Source organism: Sarcophilus harrisii, chromosome 1, assembly GCF_902635505.1.
Source record: "Sarcophilus harrisii chromosome 1, mSarHar1.11, whole genome shotgun sequence".
NCBI lineage: Eukaryota > Metazoa > Chordata > Mammalia > Dasyuromorphia > Dasyuridae > Sarcophilus > Sarcophilus harrisii.
In genome coordinates this window covers 452588520-452602129 of record NC_045426.1, presented here as the reverse complement: position 1 = coordinate 452602129, position 13610 = coordinate 452588520, and the positions used below count along the sequence as shown (strand labels likewise).

Genomic DNA, 13610 nt, shown 5'->3' with positions numbered 1-13610 from the left:
CTCATGACAACTTATAATTTTATTGTTTTCTTTGAAAGACTTACCACCATTTCTAAATGAACTAATTACATAGATTGTATTTGCTGTTGTTATCTCTCATATAAATTATACACTCTATGAGTTCAGGTCCCATTCTAATTAAGGTATCTTATCTAAATTTTGTTCTTTCTCTGGAAAACAGAATTTCCTGCATATAGTAAATACTTAATAGAAATTGTTGAATGAATGAATGAATGTAAATGATTCAGTAATTAGAATGTGCACTTTCAAATGTTTTCTTACACATATGCACATGTATGTCTTGTCTATAGCTATATATACACATATCTTTTAGGAGATAATATAGTAAACCTAATTTCTCCTTAATTCTATTCACAGAAAGATAAGTTTCGTATTTATGATGAATACTGCAGTAACCATGAAAAAGCACAGAAATTACTTCTTGAACTTAACAAAATAAGAACTATAAGGACATTTCTTTTGGTAGGTATATTTTTTGCTTGTTATCATACTCTGTGGTCTCTTGTTAAGCATACTGAACACCAGGATAAATCAATACCTGAATGTAGAAACTGGTTTTAATATAAGTAAATATGCATAAATAATAGAAGTAGGTGCACCTAACTTCTTCTAAAAAGTTACTGTCATTAGATGAATTTTCAGAAGTAAGACTTGAAGTAAGCATATGATCTGGAGAATGCTGACCATGCCCCTTCCTGGCTGTTTTTGATTTGATTCTAAAAGACAAAAATTCCTGGAGGGAAAAAGAATACTGTATGTCAAACCCATCATTTTTGTATGTCCAATTCCTCAGGGTTTAATTTAATCTAGTTTCAGAGTTCTGGCTGGGACAGGAAGGAAGAGTCAAGTAAAGGTGGGTGTGGTAGAAAAGAAATATGAAGATTGGCCTTCCCCTTTGGATCAGGAATGTCAGAGTCAAAAAAAAAAATTGTCTAAGTTGAAACTACTTTTGGATATTACTGGCAAAATGGAAAGACTGTTTACTGCACCATGCTTACTGCCAGCCTAAGATTTCTTTGCTTTTTCTTCTACAAAATACTCTGTATCCTGACGTCATGAATTTTCAATGCCTGGAAATCTCTCCCTTCTGTCTCTCCCTCTATGTTTCCCCAGCTTCTCCTGATCACAATTAAAAATTCCACCTCCTGAAAGATTCTTTTCCTGTTCCCCTTAATGCTGATAGCTTCTCTCTGAGATCATTTTCACTTTATCTTGTAAATACCTTTTCTTAAGCATAGTTGTTTGCATTTTATTTTCATAATTAGATAGTGAACTCCTGGAGGGTAGGGACTATTTTCTTTTCCTGAATCTCTTGCACTAAATACAGTGATTAGCACATTGTAGGTACTTAATAAATAAATGTCTCTTGACTTCTCAACTTTGAGAACATTGGTAGCCTCAGACTTCCTCAGAGAGTATGATTGATTACTCAGTGACATTTGCTGAAATTTTGAGTCTTTTCACAGTAATTTGATTAACCAACTAAAAATGAGACTATGTAATAAATTTCATTATTTCTAGGGCTAGACTGGGTTTCAAACCAAGTTTGCTTTATTATTTTACTGAAGGATTGCCCTTTTAGCTTACCTTGCAAAAAAGGTATAAAAATGCAATGACCTGAATTTAGGAAGCTCTAGTTCTATGTACAACTTAGTTATGATCTTAAACAAGTCACTCATTCATCTGTGTAATTCAGTGACCTCATCTGTAAAATTAGGATAATGATACTCAGCTTAAGAAGCCTATGCGATATAGTGAATACAAATAAAAAGGGAACTGTTCTGAGAGCCAGAAAGAACTGAGTTTGAGTCCTATTTTGTAGAAAATTGGGCTATGACTCAGAACAAGTTAGCCAGCCTCTATGTACCCAGTGAATTCTCTTAATTATTATTTGCAGAATAATTGCTGATGTGCTGGTGGAGGGAAATTCCATTCCAGGAATTCCTTATGCCAGAGATGTCCAACTTACCTTGTGGGGCCCAAAAAACTAGTGAGTAACTGTTGAGTGACTGCAAAGTGAGATTCAAACCAGAACCAAATGTGTTTAAGAAATAAGTAAAAGTACAGCACAACATAGAAAAAGTAAATTTGTAGATAGTCTAAGTCCATGTGTACCCTACTAAGGTGTGTGAAAGTGGGGTGGTGTAGTGGAGAGAAGGTTTGACTTGGAGTCGGGAAGAAGACAGGTTTAAATACTACTTGGGACAGAGATCATAACTGTATGACCTTGCACAAGTCACTTCGGGCCTCAACTTCAGTTTCTACATTTGTAGAATGAAAATAATAGTACAGACTTCCATGATTTCTTGAAAGAATACAATGAGATAACCTAAGTAAGGTATTTTGTAAATCTTAAATTAGGGTGTAAATATATAAATAGTAACTATGGTAGCTATGTAAATAGCCATGTTAGCTATTACAACCTCTTCTCCTCCAACACTTCTCAATATGAATTAAATGTTGCTTTTCCTTAAATGAATCACTCTGCGTGCATGCATGAGTGCATGCTTCCATGCATGTGTGTGTGTGTGTGTGTGTGTGTGTGTGTGTTTAAAGTCAATTGTTTGTTGTTCAGTCATTTTTTAATTTTGTTTGCTCTTCATGATCCCATTTGGAGTTTTCTTGGCATAGATGCTGAAGTGCATTTCCTTCTTCAGCTTATTTTGCACTTGAGGAAAGTAAGACAAATAGAGTTAAGTGACTTGCTCAACATCACTCTGGTAGTAAGAATCTGAGGCTGGATTTTAATCTTCCTGATTCCATATGCAGCACTCTATATCCTCAGCCATCTAGCTGCTCCTATTTAAAATCAGTGGTTCTGATGAGGTCTAGATATGGGGTACCTAAATGAAATTTAATGAGGTCTAGTGGCAGAATCAGGGTACAGGGAATCAAATAGAGTTCCCCTGCAATCCCTTTGGATTCGGCGCAAGGATACAGAGTTAAATGAGGTTTAGTATTGGTGTGAGAGCCCCCTGTAAAGGAATTTATGGGCCTGAAAACCTAGATTGATAAAAGAGGTTTATTATGGGGTTTGGAAGTAAGGTTAAAGTACAGTTAAGGAAATAGGTGAGGGTAAAGAGAGGAGGGCACCAGAAACAGGGTCCCAGTGGACAGAGAGTCCTTAGTGCAAGGCACTCTGCAAAGAGAGGGCTCCAGTTTGACTCTTTTATAATGAGAGATTTAGCTAAAGGGGCCTATGGGTGGAGTCCTAAGCTGGCTCCTCACTGGATTTCAGTGGGGGCTAGAGTTTGCTTGGTGGGGCTTGGGAAACCTGAATAGATCATTAAAATGGGGGCTGGGAGAGCCCAAGTTGGCTCAGATCCGGGTGGGGTCTGGGACAGGCCCTGATGTTCTATTGGAATTCAAAGGGATGTTTTTGACCAGGATTTGTGAATCAAAGGTCCTATCTTCCTGAATTGATATTATGGTGTTGGGAATCAGAAAGTAATAAATCAATCTAGTTTCTTAAAGGGACCACAACCTGTATCAGTTCCAAGTAAACTTTTATGTCAAATTCTATAACTATGGATATTGTATTTATTCATGACAATAGGAATTCATAATCAGTTGAGAACCCATTGTTTAAATCAAATGCTTCCTAAGAGGATAATTTTTGACAATATACATTATATTAATCAGTTAATTCATGGTTCACTCCACAATTCATGAAAAAATATTGTGTGTCTAGTCATGTGTGCATGACTAGTGAATTTAAAGTATTTCCTTTTCAATCTAGGCTCAGTGGGGGGAAAATTATTATGCTAATTGTTTCACATATTTGGATCACAGTTTCCCCATCTTTAAAGGCTAGGAGTTGAATTGGATGACTTCTAAGGTTCTTTCTTAACAAATTCTGTTATTTAAAATATATCAATAGATTGAGAATGTTTATGCCTGTTAGTTACATCTTAGCTCATGTAAAATGGTATAAAGGACACAACCCTATTTTCAAAAATTGTTTGTGATTGAATGTATTCTTTATAAAGAAAAAAGCCACATTTCATCATGTATATTTCCAAGTTTTCCAGAGAATTTTATAGCAATGGAAACTTTCATAGCCTCAGGATTTAGTAATTCAATTAATTACTTATTCTTATCCTAGAATTGTATGCTACTTGGAGGAAGGAAGAATACAGATGTTCCATTGGAAGGCTATTTAGTAACACCAATACAAAGAATTTGCAAGTATCCACTCCTTTTGAAGGTATTTATTTATTTATTTGATTTCTTTAGCTAGTCTGTGATCATATTTTAATTCCACTTTGACAGAAGCCATTCTGCTTAGCCAGGAAAGGTACTGCCATAGTTGATGTAAAAAGGGTGGGTATTTAAAGACTAAACAACTAATAGGAAGAAATCCTCTTTGAATATAAACATAGTTTACTGAAAGGCTACTGCCTCTGGTAAACTGAGACCTGTGAAAGACCTTACTTTAAAAGGGTAAGGTCTTCCAATTCATCCAGGACTCTGGATGACTCTGATGGAAAGTGAAGCTGACACAGCTCTGTCTCACTTAAATTCAATTCACTTACAAATTAAGTCATCACCTTCCTGAAGTCATCTGTCCTATTCAAGATTGAAGAACAAATAGCAACCTTGAAGATATTGCATGTTTATTTCTAGACCATCACAATAAAGTGAATATTGCATTAAAGGGAATCACTTGAAATTTTTGTTTTCCCAGTGCATATAAAAGTTATATTTACATTATACTGTAGTTTACTAAGTGTGCAATAACATTATGTCTTAAAATGTATAAAATTAAAATACTTTATTGCTAAAAATGCTAACCATCATCAGGATCTTCAGCAAGTTGTAATCCTTTTTGCTGGTGGAGGGTCTCATCTCAAAGTTTAGGGCCGTTTACTGATCAGGATGGTGGTTGCTGAAGGTTTGAGTGACTGTGATAATTTCTTAAAACACATCGACAATGAAGTTTGTCCCATTAATTTACTCTTCCTTTCACTTGAATGCTTAGTCCTTTACAGGATTTTTAACCAGACTAATTTAAATATTGTGTCTCAAGAATAAGGAGACCCAAGGAGACAGAGTGAGCTGAAAGACTAGTCAGTTGATGGAACTTTCAGAATGCAAACATTTATTGATTTTTTTGCCACCCTAATATTGCTGAGGTTTGTGATGTCCCCAAATAAAATTTTTTGAGAAAATATTTTTTGCTATAGTTTAACTTGGAAAATTATTCTCATATTCTTAGTAGAATTGCTTCTTTGTATATAGTTTAGTTGGATTAAAAAATGTTTGTTAATTTGGATTAAATTGATTATGCTTATAAATAAATTGGAATCCAAAAAATATTTTGACAAGTTTGAATGTTAGGATGATTATAGGCACACAGAATTCTGTAGACATCAGATGTGAGAAGAAGTTGAAGAGTCAACAAAAGATAGAGAATTCTTGGCCAGAAAAGTAAAGATATAGTATTATTATTTTTTTTAATTGGAGGAAGAGGTATAGAATAGTGGTTAACAGTGTCATATTGTCCTTCAAAATCAAAGAGGATCAAAATGATATTACTACATCAGAGTAAATATTCAGTCTACCTGGCTGTAGTTGATCGGACAACTACAAGCTTGGAATTCTACAATGGGTCAGGCACAAATAGTCTGTTGTAGTGAGGAGGTGAAGCAGTGACTATAAAATATTTTTTCTTAATGTTTGATCAAAGGTAGGATGACAGATTGAAGGAATACTGCACTTGAGAGAAGGTTTTTTTATATTGGTTTGTTTCCTTTAGAATAAGGGGAATTCTCAGTATATTTTCCGCTCACGAGTAAGAAACCAATAGAAAGAGAGATATTAAGGAAGCAGAAAAGGGAGAACATAACTGATGGTGAAAAAACAAATCCCAAAGGAAAGTGACCCATATGAGATGAAGGGTACAAATGGAGAGATTAGCTCTTGGCAAAACAGAAGGTTAGTCTTCACAAGAGTCACGGATATTTTTGTCTGTTTTATGTCAAGTGCAACAACCCAAACATGAATTTTCTTGTGGAAAAAAAGTTTTATCAGAGCTTCTAAACTCAATGGAGAGGAACCTTATTTTTCCAGTTGTCCAATGGACTGAAAAATGCATTGATCATCATTTTAAAAATATGAATCAGAATAATCTTTATTCACAGAGTAGAAATTTTTTTTTTAACATAAAGTTTGTAGATTCACTCATGATGGAATCAACTCCACCATTATTCCTACTTGAAGTTTGTCAGTCTTCTTCCTTAATACCTCACTCTACTTGTAATTTTCTGAATTAAGGTATTCCTTACAAGGTATCATTCTCCTTTATGTGATTTCTCTCCATTAGGATGTAAGCTCTTTGAGTGTAGAGGCTATCCTTGATTTTTGCATTTCTATCCCCAACACTTAGCATTTAATAAATCCTTTTTCAATGATTCATTTATATAGCATTCATTCATTCATTTGTTCAGGGCCCCAAGGCATTCTGTCTGTAACATGGTACTAAAATTTTTTGGTTACTTTTTACTTTTCTAGGGAAAACTACATGGATTAAGTTATAGAGCTAAAGAGCTCTACTAGCTTCAGTGGTAGAAACATGAATTTTAGGGGTTGACAATTAGTATATTTTTCATGGGAAGTAATTATATTCTTGTCAAAGCAATTTGACTTCTCTTTCCCTCCAATTTTTTGCTGCCCTACATCAGACACATTCCATATTCTTTGTTGGTTTACCCTTACATCCTCTTCACTGAACAGCATTTTGGACATACTAGGCCCATTTTTCTACAAGTTATAGACTATGATTGGCATTCAAGGCTTTTATATTCATAGTTACTTCTGCCAAACTCACCAGGCTGGAGGATGGCCTGGTAAGTCTGAGATTATCTTTTATGGTGTGATGATCCATTTTAACTTTTAAAAAGTTATGTTGTTAAAAAAACTTATGTCTATAGTGATGTAATATGTTTTCCTGTAGTGTTAGTTTTTCAGAACAGAGTGTGAACGTCCTGAACAGAAGGTCAAAGTTGATGGCAGAATTTTGAACAATAACAGAATTTAAAAGAATGTGTTCTAAGAACTGCATATTTTCCCACTGTATGTTAGAGGGTTTTAGTGTCTTTCTTTCTCTCTCTTTTTTTTAAAGAATGCCTCATATGTGTCTTATAAAATTGTGTTAGTAATATAATGATAGCATCTGTAGTAAGAAAACAAATGACTAATTAAAAAACAATGTGGTCACAACTGTCTAGACAGTGGGTAAAGATGTTTAATTTTGTCCCTTTAAAAAACGACAAAGCCTTTTCATTTTATTTAAATGGTTAAAGATTATCCTAGTTCTGATATTTTGAATAGCAGATTATGAACACAACCTAGAAGAATCCTTGGCTATGGTTCATTCTTCTGTATTTATGTTCATGTGTATTCTAGAGATTTGTAGGCAATTAAAAATGACACCTATTAGAGTTTTGAGTTATAATAAATTATGTAAGTTGTATTCTAAGAAAATCATATTAATTATTTTGCTTTGCTGTAGATGAAAATAGTTTTTTGTTTCATTAGCATTTCAAAGAGTAAAATATTTTGTTACATTTAAAACACATAGTTTGTTGGTCTAGAACTTATTCTGTTCATATGTTATAGGGAAATATCAGCATATCATACAGATGATTATTAATTATGTACATTTACAAATTCAAAGGTTATTTATAAAGGAGTTTTACTTGCTAGATAAGATAACTGAAGGTTCCAGGAGGGGTAAGAACTTATATTAGCATTTGAAAGTTAAATTGACCCTGATGAAGAGAAAAAAGTGGAGAACCACATCTCAGGGTAACATTCATATAGTAGAAATTCTATTTTTTTTCTTTTTTTCCTGAGGGAAAGCTGTGATATTATTCCATCTGTGCAAATAGCTCTAATGATCTTTTCTGCTTCTGCTTCCTACTTACTTTGAACCTGCTGTACTGGAGAACCCAAGATCAAAGATTGATTTATTTTTGTGTATAAACAGGAGTTACTGAAACGGACTCCAAGGAAACACAGTGACTATGCAGTTCTGATGGAAGCCCTCCAGGCCATGAAAGCTGTTTGTTCCAACATAAACGAGGCCAAGAGACAGATGGAAAAATTAGAAGTCTTGGAAGAATGGCAATCTCATATTGAAGGCTGGGAGGTACAGTTATAATTCATATGTAAGACCTGAATACTGAGGCCTAGTGGCAAGTTTAAAAGAAGTAAAGTATACTATACTTTATGTAGTACATTCACATTTGGTGGTACTACTTTTAATTTAGTAAATGTTTTTTGTATCCTGTACATACTACTGCCTTGTGTAGACATGGGGGAAGGGACTGATAGAAAGGAAATGATAGAAATAAATGACTGTCTTCTGCTGTGTTTGGCTGTTAAAGAGCTTACATTTTTATTTAAGAACATACAGTATGTATACAAATAAAAAATCTTCAAGATTAATGATATTAATGTTCCTAGACAGTGCTATTTAGTTTCATCTGAAGAAATTCTAGGGTTTTTAATTGTCTTTATACTTTTCTTGGTGGACTCAATATGGACTCCATCTAGTATAGCTATGGCCTATATCAATATGTGTTAGAGTAGAATTGTATAATCCCTAACCCTAGTTCTAATCATTAACCTTATAATTTCCTCATGTACGGAATAACCATATATTTTCTTTTTCTTGGCTACATTGTGTATATAGGAATTTGTTATAGAAATGGGGTGAAGGGAAGAGAAAGAAGTTTAACATATTTCTAGGAGTTTTTGTTTTGAGACTTTCTAAATTTGATGATACATCCAGGGTTTAATTCACAGAAAATTAGAGAATTTAGCTTTCTACATCACTGCCAAAGACTTCAGATTTCCTGATTCATTAAATGAAGAGATTGGGCTAAGTGATCTTTAAATTCTTTTCCAACTTCAACATACAATGATTCTCAAAGGAGGAGAGTTTTTTTTTAAGTTAAACAAAATTTGGTATTTAATATGTTAGATGTTTACAGATATAAGTACCGGTAGTCAAAGTTGTCTAATAGAATAAAAAATGTCTCTTTAGTTTGGTTAATCTTGCAAAGGGGGTTATCTAAAATCTTACCTTTAATTGCTTTGATTCACAGAGTTTGAAAGTGTATAATATTTGTTTATTAGCAAATGAGCCACTTGCAATGTAAAATACTTCATCCAAAGATTTTTAATCTATTTTCAGCTAAGTAGTATTCCATGGTTGTATTTTTGTAAGAACATTGTTTTTTCATGCAGGTTTTCATTGTTATCTGTAAATTACCCACAATAAATAGCTTTCCACTTAGTTATGGAATTATGTTCATACAAATAAACTTGAAAGATTTGTAGAGAATTATTAATGAAAATCATGAACTAAAGAACTTTGTAGATCCTTTAATTTATCCCCTTCATTTGCTGTTGACGAAATTGTTACTGAGCAAGACTGAGATCCTTGCCTAAGGCTTCATGAGCAGTAATGTGGCAGTCAAGATTTGAACCCAAGCCTTTTCACTTTACATACTTCATGCTTTCTGCTATGTCATGCTTCTTTTGCTCATTTCTACCCTTTTAACTCTTGTTTTGAGGAAATCTCATTTATCTAGAGCATCTGTGCTTTTCTCTTGCAAGTAATGGTAATGACTTCATATTTCAGCAGTGTTTAGTCCAAGTCAATTAAAATAATTGTGATTCACAGTTGATTTTTGAAGATAATTCCTTTCCTCATAAGATCTTGCCCTGCTGGGATGATAAAACTGGGATGTTTGCTTTTGCAGGATTGTTATGACTTGAAAGTTGCAATAAAATTTTGATTTGTTTCAAATTACTGAATTTTTCAGTCTACCAAGAATTTTACTAAAACAACAATAAAAAACTCACAACATTTTGGATATTTTAAAGAATTAAAAGTTTTAAAGGTTTTTTTCCCCTTTTCCCATGGAACAAAAGTTATATCATTTAAAGAACTCTTCTTTTCTAAAACTTTTTCCTCCTGCAAAATGTAAATTTCCTAAAAGGAAAAAATGAAGCGCTTTCTATGTTATATTATGTTGTGTTAAGGGCAGAGAAAGTATAGAGAAGAAAAATAACTTTTATTCAGATAGTACTTTATGGTTAGAAAGTACTTAGCCTCTATGTTATTTTATTTGATCCTCAGGAAAAAAAATCATTGAAATAAGTGACTAAAGTATCATTAGCTTTATTTTAGAGAGGAGGATTTTGAAATTGGAAATGAACTAGGTCTTGTTACTGTAATACCAGTACTTGTTGTGACACTTTATTCTATAACCCATAAGTTTAGAGGAAATTTAAACCTTATGATTATGGATTCAAGGTTGCCATTACTTTGCTTTCTTTGTATATAATGAAGAGATTCTGGTTTCCCTTAATCCCTTAATCATTGAAAAATTAAAAATGGAATGATTTTTCTTTAATATTATTTTAGATCTAAAGTTATAAGAAACTTTAGAGTCATAGCTCCTAAAATGACATTGTACTGTGTGGCCCCTGATCCCTTTTAGCTCAAGGTGTGTGGGCTTGTAATCCTTTTGTTTCATTCTTTCTTATTTTGTCTTTGCTTAGCCTTTCTTCTTTATTTTCTTCATAGAGCCTACAATTTGATGGGAGAAATCCTACTTACTACACTTTCAAAATGCCTCAGTAGGAAGGATACTTGATTTGAATCAAAGGTTAGAGGCAATGCAGGATTCAAACACAGGTCTTCTGATTTTTAAATTTGGTGCTCTTTCTGCTACACAATGGTGGCCTCTTGTTGTCTGTCTTCCTATATTATGATTAAATTTGTAATCATACAAGGATATGTTTCAGAAAAAAAAATGTGACAAGATCCTAAGGACTCCTTTGAGTTCATAAAGGATCATTGAATTCACTACTTTTCTTGTCCAATGCTACTATCACAAGTGTTAAGACGAAGTGTACTTATTGTTTTTAACATGGTAATAAACTTTTTATTCTCTTCTTTGTTAAATCCTTCCTATGTCATAATAAAAATTGACATTTATATAACACTTTATTTACAGTACATCATATGTTTCTTATAATATTCTTGCCAAATAAATGATGCAGATATTATTATCCTAATTTTATTGTTAAGGAAAGATTTAGAGATTCTAAAAGACTAACTCATAGTTTCATTACTAATAAGTCCTGGAGAAAGTATTTAAACTCAGATATCTCCTGATTCCAGGTCCAATATTCTTTACTATACATTAAGTTGTTTCAGTATCATATATACATGTATACATATCTTTGTGTGTATGTGTGTGTATGTTTATTCATATAAATATTTTACCATTTAGTTAGTTAATCAGCAAATATTTAAATGCCTTCTACATACTAAATACTAGTATTCATGTTACGCACTAGAGATCCAAGGTGAAAAATGAAATATTTCCTGCTCTTTTACATTTTTGTTAGGGGAAATCTTATATACACATTTATTAAGAATGTGTGTGTGTGTGTGTGTGTGTGTGTGTGTGTGGTGTGCATGCAAAGTAATATTCTTCAGTGGAGAATGGTGATACTACAGGAGCAGATGGATGGCCCAAAAACATACTTACATATTCCCTTAGATCACCTGCTAATAAATCTAACTAGTTTAATATAGTAAACTCTTAATAAATCATAGATCAATTCATCCATCTGTAGGAGTTGAGACTTTTGAGAAACTAGGGATTCTAACAGAAAAAAGACAGGAAAATACCTGTTCTAGCTATAGAGGTATTGTGTTCAAAGACATTGAGATGGGAGATAAAAATTTGTGTGAAATGAAGAACAAGAAGGACAGTTTGGGTAGACCATAGAATATACAAAGAGGGGTAATATATGAACAATTTGGAAATGTAAGCAGGACCAAGATTGTTAAGAACTTGAAATAATGGCCAAAAGTACCTGTACTTGACTCCCGAAACACAGCAGAGTCGGTAAGAGTTTCTTGAGTACAGGAGTGATATGGTAAAACCTGTACAATAGTTTTGTGTGATTATTACAGATAATATTTTAATTAAAAAAAGAAGAGGCAGCTAAGTGGCAATGAGCCAGGAGCCAGTAAGACATGCATTCAAATCCATCCTCAGACATTAAATGCTTGTGTGGCTTTGGATAAATTACTTAAATTCTGTTTGACTCAATTTCCTTAAATGTAAAGTAGTAATAATAACAGCACCTATCTCCTAGGGTTGTTGTGAGGTCAAACGAGATAATATTTGTAAAGTGCTTATCAGTTCCTGGCTTGGAGGAGGCACTAAACAAAAGTCTGCTTTCTTCCCTTATTCTCTTTTTAATCCAATAAACATGTTACAATTTGTACAACTGATCTACAAACTATTGAACCACAGAGTGTTATCTGTACATGACTGTACTCATGCAGTGTAAAACGACCTAGAAGAAGTTAGCATATACATTGAGTATTTCCTTTAGTAGTCATTTTCCTCATCTTTAAAATGGAGATTCCAGTAACCCTGTGACAACTGCCTATAGAGGCACCTAGATGACAGAGTGTTGGGTATGGAATAAGGAAGACCTGAATTCAGATTTGGCACTAGAGACTTACTAGCTGTGTGACTCTAGACAGTAACTTAACCTCTGTTTGCCTTAATCCACTAGAGAAGGAAATGGAAAACCACTTCAGTAGCTTTGCCAAGAAAACTTCATAAACATTATGATCCATAGAATCCTGAAGAGTCAGACACTACTGAATGACTGAACAAACAATTGTATCTTCCTCCCTCTCTCTCACTTTGGCTCTGGCTCTCTGGCTTTCTCTTGAAAATCCTTAATCAATTAAATCAAGGTGATTCAATAATCATAAGAAATAAATGAGATTTTCAAACACACACACAAACACACAGAATTAGGTACATATATACATATCTATATACATATATCTATATACACACATATATACACATATTTATAGACACCCAAACATTATAAACATTGTACATAAATAAGTATTCTTGTTTTTTCTGTCCTTATTATCTGTGGAGATGTATGGGGAACTTCGACAGGAATCCATTAGGAGAAGTGGTAAATGAATTATAATCAGCAAGGTATACCCATTTCACTGAGATCATGAATCCATTCAAGTTTTAAAATGTAGTTATAAAAAGTATCTATATCCTTCTTAAAAGAGGTTTTACTTTAAATATGTTCATAATTTGAGACTTTGTCCATTTCCTTTTCTAGACCAGATTAATCCCAGGTGGCTGTTTGGAATGTCTTATTTCTCATGTTTGTTCTATATCTTGCTTCCTCCTTTAATTTAAATCAAAAGTATGCTTCCCCCACTCAAATCTAGAATATTACAAAATAAAAGGCTTTAAAATACTTACTCCCAGTACGATCTGTGCATCCTTTCTTAAACCAGGTGATTAGGAATAAATAAGTTCATCCAGGAATATTTAAAAAAAAAAAAAACAACATGTAGATTTCTCTTTGTATTTTCATGATTGTTTAGACCCCATGCTGACATATCCTTTCAGTAAGCTCTATAGAAATACCAGGTATAAGTTTTCACAAGCATCTTTGAATGCCTTTACATGACATGATGTTTACATAGAGGTTATATGTTA

The 13610-nt window shown here is 33.3% G+C and overlaps 1 protein-coding gene across 1 annotated transcript in view; it reads left to right on the top strand.

Annotated features, from left to right (window-relative positions):
* The window catches only part of PREX2 (phosphatidylinositol-3,4,5-trisphosphate dependent Rac exchange factor 2), a 411213-nt gene that overhangs the window by 101911 nt on the left and 295692 nt on the right, over window positions 1-13610 (top strand). The window contains 3 exon segments of the mRNA XM_031946290.1: window positions 379-483; window positions 4127-4228; window positions 8012-8173. Of these exon segments, the coding sequence (XP_031802150.1) occupies window positions 379-483; window positions 4127-4228; window positions 8012-8173 (369 nt within the window).